Source organism: Chiloscyllium plagiosum, unplaced genomic scaffold (genome assembly GCF_037043375.1).
Source record: "Chiloscyllium plagiosum isolate Xiang-an unplaced genomic scaffold, Cpla_swu_hap1 HiC_scaffold_30, whole genome shotgun sequence".
NCBI classification, from domain to species: domain Eukaryota; kingdom Metazoa; phylum Chordata; class Chondrichthyes; order Orectolobiformes; family Hemiscylliidae; genus Chiloscyllium; species Chiloscyllium plagiosum.
The window spans coordinates 51,632,367-51,658,911 of NW_028270168.1; the positions used below are offsets into that span (position 1 = coordinate 51,632,367).

The 26,545-nt window shown below is 47.2% G+C and overlaps 1 protein-coding gene across 5 annotated transcripts in view; it reads left to right on the forward strand.

Annotated features, from left to right (window-relative positions):
* col16a1 (collagen, type XVI, alpha 1) overlaps positions 1-26,545 on the forward strand; it is a 371,262-nt gene that overhangs the window by 294,550 nt on the left and 50,167 nt on the right. For all 5 annotated transcript variants that reach the window (XM_087976933.1, XM_087976932.1, XM_087976935.1 and 2 more), the window contains 8 exons: positions 97-141; positions 1,835-1,879; positions 6,572-6,625; positions 10,812-10,865; positions 13,095-13,148; positions 14,310-14,354; positions 16,273-16,326; positions 22,017-22,052. In XM_087976933.1, the coding sequence (XP_087833059.1) occupies positions 97-141; positions 1,835-1,879; positions 6,572-6,625; positions 10,812-10,865; positions 13,095-13,148; positions 14,310-14,354; positions 16,273-16,326; positions 22,017-22,052 (387 nt within the window). The remainder of the gene's footprint in view (positions 1-96; positions 142-1,834; positions 1,880-6,571; positions 6,626-10,811; positions 10,866-13,094; positions 13,149-14,309; positions 14,355-16,272; positions 16,327-22,016; positions 22,053-26,545) is intronic.

Consider the following 26,545-nt stretch of genomic DNA (forward strand, 5'->3'; position numbering starts at 1 on the left):
CTTCCTCATTGGTAATTATCTTCTGGCTTCACGCAGAGATGCACAGGGACTGTAATTGTGTAATTTGCGCTAAAATGAACACTTCTCTCTTTCCAGGGGCCTCCAGGTCAGCGAGGGTATGCTGGACCCCCAGGGCCTCCTGTAAGTATTGTTTTAACCTGCTCAGCCTAGACAAGTATAGCTCTTTTCAAAAACAAGCCAATAGAATGTCATTGTTCCTCTAGAGAACATGTTCTCTGTCCAGTCAGTGGGACAAATCATGAAGGAGTATATGGACCGTAAATATTGCCTGTACAGGGCTTCCCTGCTCCTCTGTCATGTACAATTCACTGAGTCATATCAAAGTAAATAAGAAGGGGCTACTTTTAATGGCACTATGGTTATTAAACAGGGGAAACAGGTTTTAGAGATTTGACAATTGAATCACAGTGGAACAGCGCATTTTCTCCCTCACAATGAGTTGTTGACCTCAAGAATGTACCACCTGTAACTCCAGGTGAAGACGAGATCAAATAAGAGCTCACAGGAGGAAGGGGGAGGTTGGGGTCAGTGCACAGCAGCCCAGGAATTGACCAGGGGTTAGTGTCAGGCTGTGAAGGCAATGGGGACACTTGGTGGTGTGGGATGGAAAATCTTTGGACAACACAGTGACTCAATGATTAGCAGTGCTGCCTCACAGCTCCAGAGATGGTTCTATTCCATCCTAAGGTGACTGTCTGTGTGGAGTTTGCACATTCTCCCTGTGTCTGCGTGAGTTTCCTCTGGGTGCTCCAGTTTCCTTCCACAATCCAAAGACATGCAGTTTAAGTGAATTGGCCATGCTAAATTGCCCATAGTGTTTCAAGGACGTGTAGGTTAGGTGTATTAGTCAGGGATAAATGTAAAGTAGTAGGGTAGGGGAATGGGTTTGGAAGGTCGGTGTGACTTGTTGGGCCTATTGGCTTGTTTCCACACTGTAGGGATTCCATGAGTCAGCCAGAGAGTTCCTCGTAAGGCCTGGAGTGGCTATTAGCCCACAAACCTTAACAGCCTGGACCTCTTCAGGCCCACAAGCCCCTGTCTGACAACTTTGACCAAGGTAATCGGGTGAGAAGCCATCGTTCCTCTGCTCAGGCCTCAGGCTGAAATACCATATCAGGGGCCGATGATGCCAGTCTGGGACATGTGTTCCACTTGGCATTGATTGGGTCATGAGGGGGGAGGCAGGGACACTGACCATGTTCAACCATACCCCCATATTGTTCTACATGACACAGAGTGGGCAGAACAAATTATAATCATAGCCAATGAGTCTTGGTGACATTAGGGAAGAATAGCCAAAAAGCTTAGACACTGATGTGCCGGTGAATATAATGACTGTATATATTCATTACCTTTAAGAAATGTTTGTTGGATTCTTCAACGCCGCCATATCCACATCCAATTTCTCAAATTAGACAGGGTAACTTAAACATTGCCACATCAGATAAAATACCCGGCTGAAGACTAAACCCACATCTGAGTGAATTAGCTTTGCTTCTGAGCTTAGAAGTGCAAGCTGGCCACTTTTTGTGAGATTCCAGAGACCAGCAGAGTGTTGTTGAACCTATAAGTATCAGCACCATTACGGGAGAGAGGAGAACGTGGGAAGACACACTCGGGGAAAGGTCACAGGTGAACAGAAGAAATTTGTTGTCATATACAATTGTGTAGCAGCAGTCACAAGTGTCAATGCTCAGGAGATAACAAACTCATAATTCCTTACTCTTTACTTAATACCTTTGAAGATTTAGCTTTTGTCCTCCTCCACTTTCTGATGGGATTTTTCACTAACTGAAGATGCCTCTTCCTGTAGGGCCCTCCTGGATTTCCTGGTGGTCCCGGAACCTCAGGTTTGCCTGTAAGTACCTCATGGACAAAATGTCCATTTCATTTTAATGTGGGACTCTTGGGGAGAGAATATGCCCAAATCAGGGGGATGAAGCCTGCAATAAGGTCTTACAAATGATGACCTCACCTGATGACCCATGCAGCCCAGGGGCATGTCACACATTAACAAGCCGTCTTTACACAAGTCTCTGTGTCCTGGGTAGGGATATAGGCCAGGATCTGGATCTTCCTGGTGTCATTGAAACAAAACATTCTGACCCAGGGGAATGGTCCCTCTGCTGATACACCTCGAAGATTAATTGTGTCCAGATTGAGAACGACTGTTTGGACTTTTGCTGGGGCACATTCAAAGATCCCTGGGTCAGAAGGTCCAGCTTGAAATCCCACTTTCCTAGAGGTGTATCTTAATGTAGATTAAAGAAAAAAACTGAAAGAAGTGCCAGTGCTGGAAAGCAGAAGCAAAAACAGAAATTGCTGGAAAAACTCAGCAGGTCTGGCAGCATCTGTGGAGAGAAAGCAAAGTTAACGTTTCTGGTCCAGTGACTCTGCTTCAGGTCTATAAGTAGCAAATGATACTAAATTAGATACAAATAAATAAATCCACTATGTTAAATATAAACCTCAGAGACTTTCAAAGATGTTTGTGCCACTGTGGTAGTGCCCATACCTCTGAACCAGAAGGTCCATATTCAACCTGCCTTGGAGGTGAACCCTCAGCAGTGTCAGAATATTGTGGGGTCAAACTTAGAAACCTCAGCACAGAATAAAGCCTGGTACTACTGTGCCATGCTCAGGGAGTGCTGCACTGTCAAAGATCCCACCTTTCACAGGGAACATTAAAACTGAGCTCATAAATAGGCCCTGAGGTAGGTGTAAAAGAATTCACCGCTTCCCTTGAAGGAAAGAGGGAAAGTTCTCCTAGAGTCATGCCCCAATGTTAGCACTCAACTTGAATACATTTATTGACACTGGTGATGAGTTGTAGAGTTGGGAGCTGGACAGTTATGGGGTAGATTTTAATACACTCACTGTGGTGAATTTGGTGGTTCAAGGTGCCTTCTAATCAGACAGAAAGATGGCAGATGGAGACCCCAACCTGAACCCTAACCCTAACACTAACCTCTGCCCTGAATAAGTCAATGGCAAGAAGCCCATGAACTTCCTCTTGCCCTAAATTAAGGAATTTAAGGGGGCAATTCTGTCTTTGCTCTTGACTTCCTGCCCTCAAGAGGCCTACCCCTCACTCCTGCACTTCCCACCATTATTGACCTGTGGTCAGAGTCCATCAGTGACCCTGGGGCTCAGAGTGGGTCCATTACCAACAGCAGCCACCCAGTTCCAGGTACTGCCAAACCATGCACAGCTGCTGCCATCTGGGGGTGGTAACACTCAGTAGATGTCACCCCTCTCCATCCCATTCCCCACCCATGGATTGTTAATCATAGAGGAAAACACACCACTGCCAATTAATTGCAGCCAGTGAGACCTCTGTCACTTTGTGATATATAACTTTTTAACTAAATCTGATTAAAACTATGATGAGGAGGTGCCAGTGTTGGACTGGGGTGGACAAGGTTAAAAATCACACAACACCAGGTTATAGCCCAACAGGTTTAGTTGGAAGTAGGGTCATGACAAAATGCTCTTGTGCTATAAATTCTGTCTGATGGTGGTGCCCCACTAGCTACCTGAAGAAGGAGCAACGTTCCGAAAGCTAATACTTCCAAATAAACCTGTTGGACTATAACCTGGTGTTATGTGACTTTGAACTGTGATCAAAACTAGATATCTAGTCGTTCTTCTTCAACAACTGAATGTAAGCAGCTTAGCAATAATCCTTTATCACAGGAGATTCAGTAACTGTCACCACAGGAGATTCAGAGCCAGTGACTTATCATAGAAACAGAGCTGCAAAGCCCTCACTATTTGATTACAAGTTCTACATCATGTATCCACCGTTCACTTTAATTTTCTTCCCAGCTGCACAGGTCCATGTACAGCAGCAAACTTCAGCAAATAGATACCAATGCCACAGTTGTCATGCTGACTCTGAATACCATGTATAGCACATCAAATATGTACAAACACAACCCTGCAGCTTAGAGAGAAGTTTGGTTTTAGTTACTTGCTCATTAGCATCTTCCCTCTTACAGTGGTTCCTCTGCTGTCTTCTACCTTATCCTGTCATGTCTCCCGTACTCTCCCCTCCACTCTTTCCCTCTCCTGATTTACCCTGCTGCACCCTGTTCTGTCTGACATGCTCTCCCTTCACTTTGTCTCCCTGCCACTCCCATCCCCTCTCCTCTTTACTATCTCTTCTCCCTTCCTCTCCCCACTCCTCCCCTGCTTAGTCCAATTTACCAATGTACCTGACGAGCTGCTGAAGGCAGGTACAAAAAGGAAGGGTATAGAGGAGACCAAACAGGAAGATGAGGGTAAAGCGATGTACGTAAATTTCACTAAGGTGTTTGGTAAGGTTCCCAAGGTAGGCTATTGCAGAAAATGCAGAGGCATGGGATTGAGGGTGATTCAGCAGATTGGATCAGAAGTTGGCTAGCTGAAAGAAGACAGAGGGTGGTGGTTGATGGGAAATGTTCATACCAGAGTTCAGTTACTAGTGGTGTACCATAAGGATCTGTTTTGGGGTCACTGCTGTTTGTCACTTTTATGAATGATCTGGATGAGGGTGTAGAAGAATGGGTTCGTAAATTTGAAGATGACACAAGAGTCGATAAAGTTAAGGATAGTGACAAATGATGTTGCAGACAGACATAGATAAGTTGCAGAGCTGGGCTGAGAGGTGGCAAATGGAGTTTAAAAGTGGAAAAGTGTGAGATGATTGACTTTGGAAGGAGCAACAGGAATGCAGAGTACTCAGCTAATGGTAAGATTCTTGGTAGTGTAGATGAACAGAGGGATCTCGGTGTCCAATGTGTGAATCCCTGAAAGTTGCCACCCAGGTTGATAGGGTTGTTAAGAAGGCATACGGTGTATTAACTTTTATCGATAGAGGGATTGAGTTTCAGAACCATGAGGTTAAGCTGCAGCTGTACAAAACTCTGGTGCAACCACACTTGGAGTATTACGTGCAGTTCTGGTCACAGCATTACAGGAAGGATGTGGAAGCTTTGGAAACGGTTCAGAGATTTACCAGGATGTTGCCTGGTATGGAGGGAAGGTCTTAGGAGGAAAGGCTGAAGGACTTGAGGCTGTTTTTGTTAGAGAGAAGAAGGTTGAGAGGTGACTTAATTGAGACACACAGGATTTTGGGCAGCACGGTGGCTCAGTGGTTAGCACTGCTGGCTCACAGCGCCAGGGACCTGGGTTCAATTCCAGCCTTGGGGGACTGTCTGCGTGGAGTTTGCACATTCTCCCCATGTCTGCATGGGTTTCCCCCGGGTGCTCTGGTTTCCTCCCACAATCCAAAGATGTGCATGTCAGATTAATTAGCCATGCTAAATTGGCCATAGTGTTCGGGGATATGTAGGTTAGGTGCATTAGTCAGGTGTAAATATAGGGTAGGGGAGTGAGTCTGTGTGGGTTACTCATCGGAGAGTTGGTGTAGACCTGTTGGGCCAAATGGCCTGTTTCCACACTGTAGGCAATCTAATCATAATCAGAGGGTTCGATAGGAGTGGATAGTGAGAGCCTTTTTCCTCACATGGTGATTCCTAGCACGAGGGGGCATAGCTTTAAATTGAGGGGTAATAGATAAAGGACAGATGTCAGACATAGTTTCTTTACTCAGAGAGTAGCAGGAGAATGGAATGCTCTGCCTGCAATAGTAGTAGATTCTTTAAGGGCATTTAAATGGTCATTGGAAAAAAAAAGGATGACAATACAATAGTGTAGTTTAGATGGGCTTCAGATTGGTTTCACAGGTCGGTACAACAGTGAAGGCCGAACGGCCTGTACTGTGCTGTGCTGTAATGTTCTATGTTGACCTACTTTAATGTAATTGGCAACTCTGGGAACACCTCAAAACGATGTATAGCCAGTGAAGCGGTTGTCTTGTATGGCTATTGTTGTAATATCTGAAACACACTGACAAATTTATACAGACCAAGCTCCCAAAAAACAGCAAGTGATAAGGAGCAGATAATGTATCTTGGACAAATATTGACCAGGACACTAATCCCTCCTTTCACCCCCCCCCCTCCTCCTTCAAATAACATCAAGTGACCTTTTATACCCACGTGAGGGGTTCAGTACGGTCAGTGTTTAAGGTGTTCTCCATAAATCAGCACAGCCAGCTTCAGTCTGTCTTTCTGCGCCCAGGCCTCTGGAGTGGGACTTGAACCTCTGGCTCACTGTAGCTGCTGTAGGGGTTATGATGTAGATTTACAAAGGAGTTGTGAGGAAATAGATCCCAGGGATGAATGCTGTATCAGTGTCCCTTCAGTTCAGAGGAGAGGTCTCACTGAGCCAGAGTCAGGGTAAGACCGCAGAAGCAGGGGTAGAATCCCTTCATTTAGCAGCAAAGCGATCTGTCGCCTCTCTGTCACACTATCTTTAATGTTCTCTCAGTGACAGGGCAGTAGTTAAACACAACATTTAGTGGAATATACCTGTGCGCAGATTAAACATTGAGAAACCTACTGGAAGAACAGCAGGGAAATTCATCCAACATCAGATTCTCACTCAGATAAAAGTCATTGTTGAAATGATTTTCCTGTTTTAAGAAAATGTTGTTCATCAACAGGGTCTTCAAGGAGAGCGAGGTGCACCTGGGTTAGCTGGACAGAAAGGAGAACAGGTGAGTTCAGTCCTTCGGGGCTCTGATTCTATAACTAACTGACCTTTGCAGTGGTGGCATTACCATCAAAAATGTAACCACACAGCTGAAAATTCATGCTGGTGGGAGTGGACGGGGTGGGGGATGCGGTTTGGCAATGGAAAGAGACAAAAAAAACTGCAGATGCTGGAATCCAAAGTAGACAGGCAGGAGGCTGGAGGAACACAGCGAGCCAGGCAGCATCAGGAGGGAAGGGCAGGAAGCTGGAGGAACACAGCAGGCCAGGCAGCATCAGGAGGGACAGGCAGGAGGCTGGAGGAACACAGCAGGCCAGGCAGCATCAGGAAGGACAGGCAGGAGGCTGGGGGAACACAGCAAGGCAGGCAGCATCAGAAGGGACAGGCAGGAGGCTGGGGGAACACAGCAAGGCAGGCAGCATCAGGAGGGACAGGCAGGAGGCTGGGGGAACACAGCAAGGCAGGCAGCATCAGGAGGGACAGGCAGGAGGCTGGGAGAACACAGCAGGCCAGGCAGCATCAGGAGGGACAGGCAGGAGGCTGGGGGAACACAGCAGGCCAGGCAGCATCAGGAGGGACAGGCAGGAGGCTGGAGGAACACAGCAGGCCAGGCAGCATCAGGAGGGACAGGCAGGAGGCTGGAGGAACACAGCGGGCCAGGCAGCATCAGGAGGGACAGGCAGGAGGCTGGGGGAACACAGCAGGCCAGGCAGCATCAGGAGGGACAGGCAGGAGGCTGGGGGAACACAGCAAGGCAGGCAGCATCAGGAGGGACAGGCAGGAGGCTGGGGGAACACAGCAAGGCAGGCAGCATCAGGAGGGACAGGCAGGAGGCTGGGAGAACACAGCAGGCCAGGCAGCATCAGGAGGGACAGGCAGGAGGCTGGGGGAACACAGCAAGGCAGGCAGCATCAGAAGGGACAGGCAGGAGGCTGGGGGAACACAGCAGGCCAGGCAGCATCAGGAGGGACAGGCAGGAGGCTGGGGGAACACAGCAAGGCAGGCAGCATCAGAAGGGACAGGCAGGAGGCTGGGGGAACACAGCAAGGCAGGCAGCATCAGGAGGGACAGGCAGGAGGCTGGGAGAACACAGCAGGCCAGGCAGCATCAGGAGGGACAGGCAGGAGGCTGGGGGAACACAGCAGGCCAGGCAGCATCAGGAGGGACAGGCAGCAGGCTGGGAGAACACAGCAGGCCAGGCAGCATCAGGAGGGACAGGCAGGAGGCTGGAGGAACTCAGCAGGCCAGGCAGCATCAGGAGGGACAGGCAGGAAGCTGGAGGAACACAGCAAGGCAGGCAGCATCAGGAGGTGGGAACGTCGACATTCAGGTGTAAACCTCCTTCAGGTGGAAGAGCATTGACATGAGGAGCTGGGTATGGCATTGCAATGGGGGCTGAGCATCAGGAGTGCAATGCCTGCATGCTGTATTCTACAGAGGTATCAAGTTCCTTTCTTTCATCATTGATTAACATTACGTTTGCGGGCTCTCCCAGATACCAGCGGCATATCACCTAGATCCCTGTGCAAACCAGTTGGGATGTTGCTATCTCAATGCACAACCAGTACAGCCGACAGGAACAGTGTGTGGGGAAGGGAACTGCCTGCCACCTCAGAACATTCCACTATGTTTTCATCTGATGACATTGCCATCATTTTGGGAGGAAATGTCTGAGGGGGGAGGGAGAGAGTACAGGACCTGCACTTCAGTTGCCAAGATTGATAGTTCCAAACTTTCTCAATTTGACAGTACCATCTTGGTGGGAAGTGCCTCCTTTAGGTGCAATTTTCATTCCTAGGAGATGGGAGAGGAATGGAATCAAGCTCATAATCCCCAAGAGCAGGTCGGAGGCAGCTGGGTGTCTTGTCAGCCTGCTCAAAAGGCCCACCTCAGTTCTCTGGGACTTCATCCCAGCCAGATGGTTATATTTCAGGTCGTAAAACCTTTACCCCTCCCATGCCCTTCCATGCAACTTCCACAGTGGCAATGTAATGGCAACTCCTGCCCAGTCACACCCAATGGCCCTTCATATACTCCATGCCAACTCATGCCTTTTCCATGCCCATCCACCCTGGGCACACTATGCACTGAACCAAGGAACCCTGTAGTAACAATGCAAATGAGAAGTTGCTTCAAAAAGACCCCGTTTGTAAATTCTTGAAGAAAAGGACTGATGCTTTTATAAATCTATGAAAGTCTTAATCAGATAGACCGTTGAAGTTTCAGTAGCAACCAGAGAACATTTCTGCAGAGGAAGGAGATAGCCTTGTGGTAATGTTGCTGGTCTAGTAATCCAGAGACTGAGGTAATGTTGGCAAATAGTAATTAATTAAAATTCTATAGGTGACCATTAAACTATTGTCAACTGTTGTAAAAGTTCAATAATGCCCTTTAGGGAAGGAAGTCTGCTGCTGTTATCTGGTAACATGACTCCAGACCACTCAAGTGCCAAGTGAAATTGCCTAGCAAGCCACTCATTACCAGGCTAGGAATAGGTATTCGGTGCTGACTCATCCAATGATGTTCACATCCCATGAATGAATTGAAAGTCCTGCCATATCCAGTCATGAATGGTGGCAGATAATTAAAAAGCTCACTGGAGAAGGAGGCTCCATAAATATCACCATCCTCAATAATGGGGAGTGGAGCACAGCACATTAATGCAAATGATGACATTTGTAACAATTATAGCCAGAAGTGGCCTCCTACAAAGGTCCCCGGCATTACAGATACCAGTCTTCAGCCCATGAAACAGCTGAAAGCACTGGATACTGCAAAGGCAATAGCAGAATTCCAGCAATTATACTGGAGACTTGTGCTCCAGAACTTGCCACTCCTCTAGCCAAGCTCTTCTAGTACAACTACAACACTAGCATCTACCCAACAATTTGGAAAATTGCCCAGGTATGTCCTGTACTCAAAAAGCAGGACAAATCCAACCCAGCGACCCCGTTAGTCTACTCTTGATGATCAGTAAAATGGTGGAAGGTGTCACCAACTGTGCTACCAAGCAGCACCTGCTCAGTGACACCCAGTTTGGGTCTCGCCAGGACCGGTTAGCTACTGACCTTGTTCCAGCCTTGCTTCAGCTGTTACGAGCTGGAGGGGTGAAGTGGAAATGACTGCCCTTGACATCAAGGCCACACTTGACTGAGTGTAGCATCAAGTAGCCTGAGCAAAACTGCAATCAGTGGGGTTAAGGGGATCAACCTCTGCTGGTTGGTATCAGACCTGGCACAAAGGAAGATGATTGTGGTTGTTGGAGGTCAGTCTTCTCAGCTCCAGGACATCTCTGCAGAAATTCCTCAAGGTGCTGTCCTAAAGCAAACCATCTTCATCAGTGACCTTCCCTCTGTCATAAGGTCAGAAATGGGAATGTTCACCAATAATTGCACAATGTTCAGCACCATTCACTGCTCCTCAGATGCAGAAACAATTCAGGCCCAAATGCAGCAAGAACTGGCCAATGTTGAGGCTTGGGCTGATAAGCAGCAAGTAAAATACAAATCCCACACCATCTCCATTTTAAAAGAGAATCTAACCATTTTCTCTTGAAATTTATTGGAGTTGTAGGATTTTGACAGTGACAGTGAAGGAATGGCAATATGGTTCCAGTTCAGGATGGGTTCCCGTGGTAACCAGAAGAGACAGATTTTAGATGATTGCTAAAAGAATGAGAGGTAACCTGAAGCTAAATTTGTGTGCTCTCTGAATTGTTATGATAGGGAGTGCACTATCTGAATGACTGAGAGAAGCAGATTCTGTAATTATCTTATAGAAGGGAATTGGATAAACACTTGAGGGGAGTCATTAGCAGGACAATGTAAAAATGACAGAGGAGTAGGATTAATTGTTCCAATCGATGGGCTTAATATTCTCATGCTTCATCAGCAAAACCTATCCTGCCCACTGATTGATGATCAGACGTACTACAGAGCTCCTCAAGCGGCTACTCCCTCTGTTTCCTGGGTCGCATTACCACGACAGGCTCTCATGGGTAACCAGTAGCTGCTGTCCACTCTGTAGCATCACCTCATTCACAGTGTTTATAGAGAAGCCTTGTGTTTATTTGTTGTATTCCTTCACTGTCGCTGAACATTCTTCACCAGTGTCCTTTAAAGGTTGCTTTGTGAAGTTAGACCCATCATAGCCAGCTGGACTAACCATGTTGTGTTGTCTTTGTCTCCTAGGGTCCTATTGGCCCTGCCGGATACCCTGGATCATCAGGAATGCCTGGTCTCTCGGTATGTCTCCCGTGAGGAGCATCTGAAATGCATAAAGTAACTGGATTTCAGTCTAGGATAGATTGGGACACAGTGAGACTCTTGAAATAGATCGCGGGTGCACCAAGCTCTGTATACAACTCAGACAATGCTTCAAATAGTAGAATGCCCTGCTATAGGGAACTGAACCATCTTTAGCCAGACTTTCATCCAATTGGGCTCAGGTGCCCTAGCTCAAAACTGTAGGTATGAACATAATAGGAAGGTGTGATCAGGAATGGCCTGTAACACCCTTCTGTATTGTGTACAGTTCTGGTCACCACACTGCCAGAAGGATGTGGATGCTTTGAAGAGGGTACAGGAAAGGTTTACCAGGATGTTGTTTGCTATGGGGGATTTTAGCTATGAAGAAAGATTGGCTAGACTGGTTTGTTTTCACCGGAATGCAGGAGGTTGAGGGGTGACCTCATAAAAGGTTATAAGGTTGCAAATGGCATGGATAGAGTGGAAAGTATGAAGCTTTTTCCCCAGAGTGGAGGGGTCAATTACTAGGGGACACAGGTTCAAGGTGCGAGGGGGAAAGTTTAAAAGAGATGTGCAAGGCAAGTTTTTCACACACAGGGTGGTGAGAGCCTGGAACGTGCTGCCAGAGGAGGGGGTGGAAGCAGACACAACAGCAGCATTCAAGAAGCACCTGCACGAATCCATGAATAGGAAGGGAAGAGAGGGATATGAATCCTGTAAGTGAAGGCAGTTTTAGTATGGAAGGGCAAAATATGTCAGCGCAGGCTTGGAAGGCTGAAGGGCCTGTTCCTCCTGTGCTGTATTATTTGTCCTCCCAAATGGCTTGTAACATCCACTGGCGTTTGGTCACATGTCAACAACAGATCATTGGGTCAGATTTTGACAGCGGCAGACATTTCTGAAACTACCTCGAGGAAAGGAGGGTTTTCACTTGGCGTGCTCCGTGAGATTGAGTGCTGCTGCTGATACATGGAAACTGTTTCCTGCCTGGACTTTGTTGGACAGAGCTATTTATCAGTAGCTGTTCAAGTTTCATTCAGACCACCCCATATCCCATAGGATCAAGTCAACAAGTACAACAAGACATTATCGATAAATCAATATTAAACTCTATAATAAAGACCATACATTGGACTGGTAATGGTGAAACATGGTGTTTCCAAGTGTTTGTTTACCCCACATCAGGGCTTCCCTTATATTGATAGAACAGCATAGAAGGAACTTTACTGTGTAACTAATCCCACACAGACCGGTCCTGGGCATGTTTGATGGGGACAGTGTATAAGGAACTTCAATTTCAGTTTAACATAACAGAGAGAGAGCTTTAGTTTAACAATGCAAAAGGTGCTTGACTCTTATCTGACCCCCTGTAGTCCCTTTGCTGGAAGTCATTGATAGGGCAGTGCAGGTGAAGTTTTACTTTCAGTTTAAAGAGTAGAGGGAGATGTACTTTGTATCTAACCTTGTACAGAATCTGTTCTGGAAGGGTTTAATGGGGCCAATCTAGAGGCAGCTTTAATCTGTATGTAATCCCGTGCTGCCTCTGACCTGGGAGTGTTTGATGGGGACAATGTAGAAGCAGCTTTACTCTGTATCTAGCCCCATATTGTCCCTGACATTGGAGTATTGATCGGGACAGATTTGAGGCAGCTTTACTTTGAATTTGTAGGAGTAGAGGGAGCATTAACCTTAGCTTTATGATTGGGGAAAGGGAAATAATGCGGCAGTGCTATTGCGTTTTAAGGCTGATAGTGTTAAGTCACATTTGCTAGAAGCTAGGGAAAGAATGAGGGAAGACATGGAGTCATATCTATATATGGCTTAAATGATGAACAATGTCACTGATTGGATTATGGTCAGGTGCCTCGTGTGAGAAAAGGAAGAGTTAGAAGAGGACTGAAAAGATACAAGGTTTTCTCAATAGCTGATCAGCTGTTGTCCAATACTGAGAACATTTGTACATTGTGCAAAATTTGTTCTGTAATCATTAAAATGGCTGATGGTTATATTATCAAACTGATGTCACGCTCACACCCTCTTGACAATGACCATATGAGTTTTGGGAATTGTGGTTGCCAAGTAGCTATAGATCTTACTTGGTAATGTCAAGATGTCTTTGTGTTACATGGTCAGCCAGTCCATCAGTTTATGGAGTAAACTTCACTCATTCCTGAATACTGCCATGTGAAAGATAGCCCCATACACACATTTCTGACTTTCTTTCAGGGCCTTAAAGGAGAGCGGGGCTATTCGGGTCCTCCTGGAGAGAAGGGCGAGTCGGTAAGAGCAAAATTAGAAATAAGGACCAAGAAGCAGTGGCAGCTGACTGTGTTCCCATAGCATTTCTTGGACTAAATGTGTTTTAAACTGTGTTTCTCATTCCGTCACATATTCCTCTCAGACATTCTTTTTGTTTCTCTCTCTCTCTCTGCCTCGTATTTTGTTTTCCAAGATGCAGAGGAAAGATATCTTCTCCTACTGGAAGTGAAAAAGGAACATAGGGGTTTCTGGTCAGGCTGCTTAATGCTTGCTATGAATAGCAGGATAATGTACAGAGAATGCTTGACCCTATGCAACTTCATGATTGCAACCTCTTGGAAAAAAGTGGTAATTGGTCAAGACAGGCAGTGTTTCTGGTTAGCCAAGTCAGGATCTTATTTAAGAATGCAGCAACTGGAGTCTCAGTGTAAATGGACCAATAACTAACCTGACACCATTTTACAGGCCCGACCAGCCTGTTTAAGCAACGTGGTGCGTACATATCTTCCCAACGCAGGATCCAACCTATTTGGCCCCTGGTATGAGAATGTTTCATGCTGAATACTGTGGTGAAATGGTGGTGAAACAGAAACATCATTCAACTAGTGATCCAGATACTCCGGCTAATGCTGAGGGGACTAGGGTTCAAATCCCACCGGGAAACTCAAATTCATAATAAATCTGGACTCCCAATGCTCGTTTTGGTCATTGTGACCACAACATCTATCGTCATTTGTTTTAAAAACATGTCTGGTTCTCTAATTTCCTTCAGGGAGGGAAATCTGACATTTCTACCCGACCTACTATCCATGTAACTCCAGGCCCACGACATTGTGATTGGCTCTGAATGGTCCTCTGGAAGGACTAGCAAATCAAGGACAATAAGGGAATGGATAACAGATGTTGGTCTTTCTCGATGTTTGAATCTAGTTAATATCTATTACTTTTCTCAATGTAGAGTAGAGATAGTTGTAGATTCTAAATTAGTTCAAGCAGTTTATTCACTTGAAACATTTTAAAACTTTATAGGATTAATATGTAGTGTTAGCTGGGAGCAGCATCTCATCTCTCAAGAATTCTTTCTCTCAGCCAGTCAGGAGTCAGTTGCTTCATTTGTTAGCCACTTATTTCTACCCTCCAATCTGATTGACAGCTTCCCATTTATTTTGTTCTCTCCTGCAGGGCCCTCCTGGTATCCCTGGTCCCCAAGGCCCATCGGGCCCAGTGGTGAGTATCTTCTGAAATCCATTGAATATTGATAGATCAGTAATAAACTACAAGCTAGATCAAACATTTAAAAATGGGCTCAAAGAGGGAAGCCAGCTAGTTCCAGTGCTCTATTGAATTAAACCAGCCGTACTGGGCAAGTCAAAGGGACTGACTATCGAGCTGAGTGGTGGACAGTGAAGAAGAGCCAATAGGAAACATTTCATAAATGAGGTAGCTGTTAAAAACACCCAATGTAAATCTCATACCAAGGCAGATATTCTGTTAATCACTGTTGATAGTGTGTGATATTTAGCCCAGTCTCCAGGATATTAAGAGGGTGGACTCAGCTTTGAATGTCCCCTCTCCATCCCCTCAGGATGAGATTTCCTGTTTGTACTGGCTGTTCAAGCTTCCTAAAGAAGTTTGAACATGTGGGTTAGGATAATGGGGGTCTGTCAGTGACTGAAGCCCCATCCCAGACATGTCACTGACTTTAAAACCCAAGAATGAACTTTGATTTATTAAGCCCCTGTTAACATCTTCACAAAGTCCCAAAGTATTTCGCAGCCAACAAATTACTGCTGAATTGTTATTGTCAATGTTATACAGAGAAAGACAACAGCTCATTTGCTGTTGAAATAGCACAAGATGGGGTTTTGACCTCATTTAACATGTCAAATTGTGGTGCATTCTCCAAATGGCACTGTTGTGTCAGTCTGCGCTACAAAGGCAATGTCTCTGGACCATAAGCACAACCTCTGGGTTTCAGAAGTAAAAGGGTGAGACCTGACCTTCTCCGACCTTGTAACACTGAACCATGGAGAGGGAGGACAAGGCCACATCTGCAGCAAACTTCCCCACAAATGTAGCTGAGAGCATGCACCCTGAAAAGATTTGGACACAATTCGAAATCTATCGTCTCAAGACATTACCTTGTAGCATTTTTATATCCCAAACACAATTTTATTTCCTAATTCAGTGTATCCAGACGCCAAGTCTAAATCTGGATATTTTATCAATATTTTAATCATCAGATCGGGTACAACTATCCTGTTACATGATACAGGGGCAAGGAGTTGCAATACCTCAGTTACGTTCTTGGGGAAAAGCTATTTGGGAACTGGGAACATGCCGAGGCCCTGGATTGGGTAATCCGGTGGCAGCACAAGTTAAAAAGAATTGGCAGGTTCTCTTCACCGATTTCCTGGCTCTGATTCAGCAAGAAAACTGGCTTCCAGTCAAACCCCCAAATGCACTGATAGGGTATTGGAGGCAGGAGAACAGATGGGAGTACCGTACAGATAGGCCTGAGGACCACCCCTTCACCCACACCACCTATTTTGTTATCTTACTTTGTGGGCGGCACGGTGGCACAGTGGTTAGCACTGCTGCCTCACAGCGCCAGAGACCCGGGTTCAATTCCCGACTCAGGTGACTGACTGTGTGGAGTTTGCACATTCTCTCCGTGTCTGCGTGGGATTCCTCCGGGTGCTACGGTTTCCTCCCACAGTCCAAAAATGTGCAGGTTAGGTGAATTGGCCATGCTAAATTGCCCATAGTGTTAGGTAAAGGGGTAAATGTAGGGGAATGGGTGGGTTGCGCTTCGGTGGGTCAGTGTGGACTTGTTGGACCGAAGGGCCTGTTTCCACACTGTAATGTAATGTAATCTAATCTAATCAGGGCTAATGATTAACATGGAGATGCTGTTTTTGCATTATGGATCTATATTGTCTGTGTAAAGGCCTTAGTTTAGCATTTCACTGAAAAGACAGCACCTCTCAGATTTCGCACTCCCTCAGTATTGCACTGGAAACAGCTTTGATCTTCTGCTCAAGTATCCGGAATGGGACTTGAAGCCAGAGACAGGGATTCTACCACTGAGCCACAGCTGTATTATCATCCATGATGTGAAACCCTTCTTATTTTTTCTTGATAGGGCCCCAAAGGTGGCACAGGATTACCTGGTTCACGAGGAGAAAAGGGAGATCAAGTAAGTGATGCTTCCAGTTGTGATTTTGACTCTCCTGAACTGATCTCCCAGAGGGAAAAGCAGCAGTAAAACATTAGCCAGTAATACTTGAAAATGAGCATATCAGTTCTACTGGAGTTCCATTTGGAAATATACAAGTGGTGCCAGTATGCTTCTCCTAGCTGTTTTACTGGTTTAGGAGAGGTGATGGCACCGTGCCCTTGTCACAAGATTAGAGACCGACAATCCCGGGCCAATGTTCTAGAGATATGTTTCAAATCCACTGTGGTAGATGGGGACATTTGAATTGCAGAGTAAATTCATGAGCTGGCCTAGTGGTGACCATTTAACCACTGTCTACTGTAATGAAAGCCTATCAAGGGGAATAATGTTCTCTAGGAAAGGAAACTGCCATCCTCATCTGATCTGGCCTTCCTGTGATTCCAGACCCACAACCATGTGGTTGTCTCTTAATTGATCTTTGGGCAATAAATGCAATGCCCACAACCCATGAATGAATAAAGCTTCAATCTTGGATAGACTTGTAGCTAAATTCTTCCACTTCAAAATTCTCGTGGCCAATCAATCCTATGGATTGTTGGTTAGAAACTCCTGGATCCCGTGCGCTGTGTTTTAACCTACAGTGTCAGTACTGATGACAATCTCCTGCTGAAGATATTGGTCACAGTGTGTCATTTCTCCTTCCCAGGCTGTCCAGAGCTTCCAACTATGAGAATACATCAAAGAACTGAGATTGCTGGAAATCTGAAACAAAAACAGAGTTAACATTTCGAGTCATTTGACTCTTCTTGCGAACTGATAGTAGCTAAGAAAAAGTGTTATTTACGCTGAAGACGAGGTTTGGGGTCTTGGGAGAAGAGGCGAATGGATAGGTAGAGGTAGAGCCCAGAGAGAGAGAGATATGAAAGGGGAAGGTAAATCATGGGATTATTGCTAATAGGACAGGACAGAGAGAAGCTGGGTTATTGATACTGGAAGCTGAGAGTAGGATAGCATGGGTAAGCTATGCTGAAAGCAATCTGTGACATGACAGGACCGGGGATGGGGAAAGGGTAAAAAAAATGGAAGGATGCAGTCAGGCTGCAAAGTTATTGAACTCAAGGTTAAATCCTAAAGGCTGCAGGGTCCCCAAGCAGAAAATGAAGTTCTGTTCTTCAAGCTCATGTTCAAGTTCAGTGGAGCACTGCAGCAGGTCTGCGTCCCAATGTTAGCCTGGGCGCACGGTGGCATGATGAAGCAGCATAATGTGAAGTTCAGGGTTATTTTTACAGACAGACCGAAAGTATACTCCAAAACGGACACCCAGCCTGTGTTTCATCTCCCCATTATAGAGGAGACCGCACTGTGAACATGAATATAATAGACTAGATGGAGTGAAGTACAGGTTCACGTGAAAGGTGTGTCAGAAGCCTTGCACAGTCCCTTCGCTCCTCTCTCTCTCTCACCAATGTAAATACTACTTTTTCCTATATGTTATCAGTTCTCAAGAACAGTCACTGGATTTGAAATGTTAACTCTGATTTCTCTCTAGATGCTGCCAGACCTGCTGAGTTTCTCCAGCAATTTCTGTTAATCTTCCAACTATCAACTTTGTCTAAATTACTCTTTCATCTCAATAGCCTATACTCAGTTATAGTGACATTTGCACAGAGAAAGCCGACCCTCTGACAGGCTCTGGAACACACCCTGTGTTAATGAGTTAAACTTTACTCAGAAGTGGCTATATCCCAGAGCAAAAGGATGTTCTTTTACCACAACAAAGGGCATCCAGACCGTCCCCAGTTGTGAATGGGTCCCATTCCTGACTACACTCATGAGTTGATTTGTATGCAAGTTGGGACACAATGCAGGACAATGTAAAGCAACAGTTTGAACCAAGAAAATTTACAGCCCAGGAACTGGCCCTTCGCCCCTCCAAGCCTGAGCCGATCCAAATCCACTGTCTAAACCTGTCGGTCAATTCCTGAGCATCTGTATCCCTCTGCTCCCCATCTACTCAGATACATCTGATACATCCAGATACATCTTAAATGAATCTACCGTGCCTGCCTCTACTACCTCTGCTGCCAACACGTTCCAGGCACCTATCACCCTCTGTGTAAAGTACTTGCTGCATGTATCCCCCTTAAACTTTCCACCTCATCACCTTGAAAGCGTGACCTCTCGTTATTGAATCCTTCACCCTGGGAAAAAGCTTGTCTTTATCCACCCTGTCTATACCCTTCATGATTTTGTAAACCTCAATCAGGTCCCCCCTCAATCTCCTTTTTTCTAATAAAAACAAACCTAACCTACTCAACCTCTCTTCATAGCACCTTCCATACCAGGCAACGTCCTCATAAACCTTCTCTGCACCCTCTCCAAAGTGTCCACATCCTTTTGGTAATGTGGCGACCAGAACTGTACACAATATTCTAAATGTGGCTGAACCAACATATTGTACAATTTTAACATGATCTGCCAGCTCTTATACTCAATACCCCGTCCAGTGAAGGCGAGCATACCATATGCCTTCTTGACCACTCTCTCCACCTGTGCACAACCTTCAGGGTACAATGGACCTGCACTCCCAGATCTCGCTGCTCATCAACTTTTCCCAAGGCGCTTCCGTTTACTGTATAATTCGCTCTAGAATTAGACTTCCCAAAATGCATCACCTCACATTTGCCTGGATTGAACTCCATCTGGTACTTCTCCACCCAACTCTCCAGTCTATCCTCCTGTATTCTTTGACAGTCCCCTATGCTTTCTGCTACTCCACCAATCTTTGTGTCATCTGCAAACTTGCTGATCAGACCAACAGTGCCCTCTTCCAGATCATTTATGTATATTACAAACAACAGTGGCCCCAACACTGACCCCTGTGGAACACCACTGGTCACCTTTCTCCATTGAACTCCCTTCAACTATTACTCTCTGTCTCCTGTTGCTCAACTAGTTCTTTATTCACCTAGCTAGAACACCCTGCACACGTTCTCCATTAGTTTACCATGGAGAACCTAATCAAAAGCCTTACTAAAGTCCATGTATATGACATCTACAGCCCTTCCTTCATCTATCAACTTGGTCACTTCCTTAAAAAACTCTATTAAGTTGGTAAGGCACAACCTCCCCACACAAAACCATGTTGCCTATCACTGATAAGCCCATTCTTTTTAAAATATAAATAGATTTTATCCCTCAGTACATTCTCCAACAACTTTCCCACCACTGACATCAGGCTCACTGGTCTGTAGTTACCTGGAATATCCCTACTACCTTCTTGTACAGGGGGACAACATGTGCAACCCTCCAGTCCTCCGGCACCTCACCTGTGTTTAAGGATGCCACAAAGATATCTGTCAGGGCCCCAGCTATTTCTTCTCTCGCCTCCTTCAGCAACCCAGGATAGATCCCATCCGGTCCTGGGGATTTGTCCACCTTAATAACTTCTAGCCTCCCCAGCACATCTAGTCTACTTATGTCAACATGTTTCAGAGTAATCAAACTTCTACCTCTAATCTCAACATTCATCATGTTCCTCTCATCAGTGAACACTGACGCAAAGTAATCATTCAGAATCTCACCCATTTTCTCAGGTTCAACACACAGCCTTCCTTCCTTATCCTTTAGTGGACCAATCATTTCTCTAATTACCCACTTGCTTCTTATATACGAATACAAGACTTTGGGATTCTCCTTAATTCCGATTGCTAAAGCTATTTCATGACCCCTTTTAGCCCGCTTGATTCCTCATTTAAGATTGGTCCTACTCTCCCGATATTCCTCCAGGGCCCGTTCTGTTCTTAGCTGCCTGGACCTTATGTACGCTTCCCTTTTCCTCTTGGCTAGTCGTACGATTTCTCCTGTCATCCACGGTTCACAAATCTTGCCTTTCCTATCCTTTGCTTTCAACGGGACTTGCCTATCCTGCACTATCTTTAACCTATCTTTGAAAGCCTCCCACATATCAAATGTGGACTTCCCTTCAAATAGCTGTGTCCAATCCACATTTCCCAGCTCCTGCCTAATTTTGATATAATTGGCCTTGGCCCAGTTTAGTACTCTTCCCTTAGGACCACTCTCATCTTTGTCTACGAGTATTCTAAAACTTACAGAAATGTGGTCACTGTTCCCAAAGAAATCCCCCACCGCAACTTCTAGCACCTGGCCTGGCTCATTCTCCAACACCAAGTCCAGTATGGCCCCTTCCCTCAATGGACTATTGACATACTGCTCTAGCAAACTCTTCTGGACGCTTCGTACAAATTCTGCCCCATCCAGACCTCTGACACTAAGTGTATCCCAGCCAATGTTGGGAAAATTAAAATCTCCCATCACCACCACCCTGTTGCCTCTACATCTTTCCATAATCTGTTTACCTATTTGTTCTTCTACCTCACGCTCAGTGTTGGGAGGCCTGTAATACAGCCCAACAATGTAACTGCACCCTTCTTATTTCTCAGCTCCACCCATAATGCTTCACTACTGAAGCCCTCCACAGTGTCCTCCTTTAGCACAGCCGTGATATCACCTCTGACCAGCAATGCAACTCCTCTCCCCCTTTTACTTCCCTTCCTGTCCTGTCTGAAGCATCTATATCCTGGAACATTTAGTTGCCAGTCATGCCCTTCCTTCAACCAAGTCTCTGTGATCGCAATAACATCATGCTCCTGGAAACCAATCCAAGCCCTAAGTTCATCTGCCGTACCCACTACACTCCTTGCATTAAAGTAGATGCATTTCAGGCCACCAGTTCTTTTGTTTTCATCTGCTCTCTGCCTACTCTTCCCCTTATTAATGCTAATTTCATGATTCTTACAGTCTCCAGTTTCCACCTCGCTGCCTACTTGTCTTCTCTTCTGGTTCCCAGTCTCCTGCCACATGAGTTTAAAACCTCCCCAACAACAGTAGCAAAAACTCCTCCAAGGATATTAATTCCACTCTGGTGCAGGTGTAGACCGTCCAATTTGTAATAGTCCCACCTTCCCCAGTTTGTAAGTACAGGACATCTTCATATTGCCAGGTCTTTATAATTATACCTTGTGTGGGATCGCACTTGTAAGTACGAGCATTCATAAGTTGGACCTGCCTAAACCAGGGGACTCCCTGGAAGTGGGACACGTGGTATTCTCACACAAACAGTAGTGCAATCAAGAGAGTGGTGAACGTTGGAGCTGGGGTGCATTAATTCCCTAATTTCATTTTGAATGAGCCTCTACCCCATTCTCTACCCTTTTGTTACTGTTACACTGCCCCTGGTGGACAATGATTGTTAATTGTTTGTAATGAGGTTATTTTAAAAAAAGTGAAATCTGGATCTCTGTCACAAAAGGCTGTGGAGTCTATGAGGGTAATCAAAAGTTTCAAATCTGAGGTTGGTAAATAAAACATGTATTATTCACAGTGGGTAAATGCAGTTGAGGTACCAATCTGCAGTGATCCAGTTGAAAACATTCCTCCTGCTCCGCTGTTCCTAACACTGGCTTTTACCTCTCACCCACAAGTGAGAATGAGGGCAAAGAGACCGACATCCCACCCTGGCTGCCACCCAACAGCTGGTGAACTTGGCAGTGGTGAGGAACTGGGGCCAATTGCTGCTGGACATTGGGATCTAAAGGGACAAGCTCTTTCAATGATCATGTTAAAAACATGGGACAACATGGTAAAACTTTCATATTCACAGCTAATCTCCTGGTATTCTTTTCCAGGGATTCCAAGGACAACCCGGATTTCCAGGACAGCCAGTGAGTGAGACTTGACTTGTTTGGAGATCAGATTGTTAAATGTGTTGTAGAGAGAGTGGGTGCTGTATTGTACAGACAGTCAGTGCCATGTTGTACAGATGGTCGATGTTATGTTGTACAGACGGTGAGCACTGTGTTGTATAGGTGGGTGTTGTGCTGTACAGACAGATGTTGGACAGAAAAGGGTCACATTGTACAGACGGTGAGCATCGTGGTCAGACAGGGGGTGAGCGTCGTGGTCGGACATGGAGTGAGCGTCGTTGTAGGACAGGGAGTGAGCGTCGTGGTCAGACAGAGGGTGAGCATCGTGGTCAGACAGGGAGTGAGCGTCGTGGTCAGACAGAGGGTGAGCGTCATGGTCAGACAGGGGGTGAGCGTCGTGGTCAGACAGAGGGTGAGCGTCGTGGTCAGTCAGGGAGTGAGCGTCGTGGTCAGACAGGGGGTGAGTGTCGTGGTCAGACAGGGGGTGAGCGTCGTGGTCAGACAGAGGGTGGGCGTCGTGGTCAGACAGGGGGTGAGCGTCGTGGTCAGACAGAGGGTGGGCGTCGTGGTCAGACAGGGGGTGAGCGTCGTGGTCAGACAGAGGGTGGGCGTCGTGGTCGGACATGGAGTGAGCGTCGTTGTAGGACAGGGAGTGAGCGTCGTGGTCAGACAGGGGGTGAGCGTCGTGGTCAGACAGGGGGTGAGCGTCGTGGTCAGACAGGGGGTGAGCGTCGTGGTCAGACAGAGGGTGGGCGTCGTGGTCGGACAGGGAGTGAGCGTCGTGGTCGGACAGAGGGTGGGCGTCGTGGTCAGACAGAGGGTGAGCGTCGTGGTCAGACAGGGGGTGAGTGTCGTGGTCAGACAGGGAGTGAGCGTCGTGGTCAGACAGGGAGTGAGCGTCGTGGTCAGACAGGGGGTGAGCGTCGTGGTCGGACATGGAGTGAGCGTCGTGGTCAGACAGGGGGTGAGCGTCGTGGTCAGACAGAGGGTGGGCGTCGTGGTCGGACAGGGAGTGAGCGTCGTGGTCGGACAGAGGGTGGGCGTCGTGGTCAGACAGAGGGTGAGCGTCGTGGTCAGACAGGGGGTGAGTGTCGTGGTCAGACAGGGAGTGAGCGTCGTGGTCAGACAGGGAGTGAGCGTCGTGGTCAGACAGAGGGTGAGTGTCGTGGTCAGACAGAGGGTGAGCGTCGTGGTCGGACAGAGGGTGGGCGTCGTGGTCAGTCAGAGGGTGAGCGTCGTGGTCAGTCAGAGGGTGAGCGTCGTGGTCAGACAGGGAGTGAGCGTCGTGGTCAGACAGAGGGTGAGCGTCGTGGTCAGTCAGAGGGTGAGCGTCGTGGTCAGACAGAGGGTGAGCGTCGTGGTCAGACAGGGAGTGAGCGTCGTGGTCAGTCAGAGGGTGAGCGTCGTGGTCAGTCAGAGGGTGAGCGTCGTGGTCAGACAGAGGGTGAGCGTCGTGGTCAGACAGGGAGTGAGCGTCGTGGTCAGACAGAGGGTGAGCGTCGTGGTCAGTCAGAGGGTGAGCGTCGTGGTCAGACAGAGGGTGAGCGTCGTGGTCAGACAGGGAGTGAGCGTCGTGGTCAGTCAGAGGGTGAGCGTCGTGGTCAGTCAGAGGGTGAGCGTCGTGGTCAGACAGAGGGTGAGCGTCGTGGTCAGACAGGGAGTGAGCGTCGTGGTCAGACAGAGGGTGAGCGTCGTGGTCAGTCAGAGGGTGAGCGTCGTGGTCAGTCAGAGGGTGAGCGTCGTGGTCAGTCAGAGGGTGAGCGTCGTGGTCAGACAGGGAGTGAGCGTCGTGGTCAGACAGAGGGTGAGCATCGTGGTCAGACAGGGAGTGAGCGTCGTGGTCAGACAGGGGGTGGGCGTCGTGGTCAGACAGAGAGTGAGCGTCGTGGTCAGACAGAGGGTGAGCGTCCTGGTCGGACAGAGGGTGAGTGTCGTGGTCAGACAGAGGGTGAGCGTCGTGGTCAGACAGAGGGTGAGCGTCGTGGTCAGACAGAGGGTGAGCATCGTGGTCAGACAGAGGGTGAGCGTCGTGGTCAGACAGAGGGTGAGCGTCGTGGTCAGACAGAGGGTGAGCGTCGTGGTCGGACAGAGGGTGAGCGTCGTGGTCAGACAGAGGGTGAGCGTCGTGGTCAGACAGAGGGTGAGCGTCGTGGTCAGACAGAGGGTGAGCGTCGTGGTCAGACAGGGGGTGAGCGTCGTGGTCAGACAGAGGGTGAGCGTCGTGGTCAGACAGAGGGTGAGCGTCGTGGTCAGACAGAGGGTGAGCGTCGTGGTCAGACAGGGGGTGAGCATCCTGGTCAGACAGAGGGTGAGCGTCGTGGTCAGACAGAGGGTGAGCGTCATGGTCAGACAGAGGGTGAGCGTCGTGGTCAGACAGGGGGTGAGCGTCGTGGTCAGACAGAGGGTGAGCATCCTGGTCAGACAGAGGGTGAGCGTCGTGGTCAGACAGGGGGTGAGCGTCGTGGTCAGACAGGGGGTGAGCGTCGTGGTCAGACAGGGGGTGAGCGTCGTGGTCAGACAGGGGGTGAGCGTCGTGGTCAGACAGGGGGTGAGTGTCGTGGTCAGACAGGGGGTGAGCGTCGTGGTCAGACAGGGGGTGAGCGTCGTGGTCAGACAGGGGGTGAGTGTCGTGGTCAGACAGGGGGTGAGCGTCGTGGTCAGACAGGGGGTGAGCGTCGTGGTCAGACAGGGGGTGAGCGTCGTGGTCAGACAGGGGGTGAGTGTCGTGGTCAGACAGGGGGTGAGTGTCGTGGTCGGACAGGGGGTGAGTGTCGTGGTCAGACAGGGGGTGAGTGTCGTGGTCAGACAGGGGGTGAGCGTCGTGGTCGGACGGCTGGTGGATGCTGTGTTGTTTCTTACAGGTAGTGGATGTCTTGTTGTACAGATGAGTGCTGTGTTGTACGGAGGGTCCATGTAGTTTTGTGCAGATATTCGAATATAGATTTTTAAAATAGAAACATTTGGAATCGAGTTGATAATTTCTCCCATTGACGGTCAATGATAAGAGATTCTTCACCACCACGATCATGAGGAGTGTACAAGGGGTTACAGGTGAAAGGTGTTAATGCAGACCATATTTGAATAAGAGTGTCTCAGAGGGAGCAGCTGATCAGGTTGTTATCTGATACTGACAGAGACACTAAACATACTGGTTTGTGAGGAGGTTTGCAGGAATTAGATAATATTTCAGCAAAATGGATTCCCTTTCTGCTGCTACTCTCTTTGGTAGATTATCTGTGTGGGATTATGATTTTCAGACGCACAAGATTCTGGGTAATTCAAGATGGAGGATGGGAAAAATTTCTGGCTGTAAGAGCTGCTCCTTTTTTTTTGAGGTATTTTAGGTGTTGGAGGTGATTTCCTCGAAATCCAGGAGCAGTAATTACTGTTTTATATGTTGTTGCATTGTTTTGGAACTTTGGAAATGTAAAGTCAAAACAACAGCAGTTTAAAAGGGAGAAGAGCAGACAGAGGAAGCCCATGGTGAGGACAGTGCAGGAGGGAGAGAGAGAGAGAACCTGCACAGTTACCGCCTTTGCTGTTTGAATTCATGTATCGCTGGACATCGGAGTGCATCTGGGAAAATTAACAAACAGTGAAATTCACAACTAATCTTGGAGGAACTGTTGGGCGAAGTTCACAGCACAGAATCAGATAAATTAATTGTTGTTTTAAGTCTGTCCAAGAGAAAGGCTGCAGTAGTGAGTACAGTGGATTCTTTCTTGATTATATGTTTTTGGAGATAAGTCTCTTGATTAAACTTAAAATATAAGCCATAGCTATCAATTTAACCTGGGGCAGTGTTTGCAGGGTCAGGTGAACTGGCCATGCTAAATTACCCGTAGTGTTAGGTAAGGGGTAAATGTAGGGGTATGGGTGGGTTCGCTTCGGCGGGTTGGTGTGGACTTGTTGGGCCGAAGGGCCTGTTTCCACACTGTAATGTAATCTGTAATCTGTAATCTAATCTGTAAAACGGTGTTATTTTCTGGGTCTGTAGATTGTGAAGGAGCAAAAATGGCCTTTGCAGTGATATGTATTTCTTGTCAGATGTGGAAGTTTAAAGAGAGTTTAAGGGTTACTGCGGATTATTTCTGCCATAAATGCTGTTGGATGCGAATCTTATCAGATCGAGTGGATCGGTTGGAGAGACAGATAGAAGCGATGAGGAATTTGCAACAGCAACAATATGTGATGGATGGCAGTTATAGGAAGGGGGGAAGGTCTCAGATACAGTCACATAGATGGGTTAACTCCAGGAAGGGTGAGAGAGGCCGGCACCTAGGGCAGGAGTCTTTTGTGGATATACCCATTTCAAACAGGTATGCTGTTTTGGAAAATGTAGGGGGCGATGGTTTCTCAGGGGAACGTAGCATGAACAGCCAAGTTTCTGGTATTGAGACAGGCTCTAATGCAATGAGAGGTACGTCGGCTTCCAAGAGATCAATTGTGTGAGGGGATTCTGTAGTCAGAGGTACAGACAGACGTTTCTGTGGCCAGCAGAGAAAAAGCAG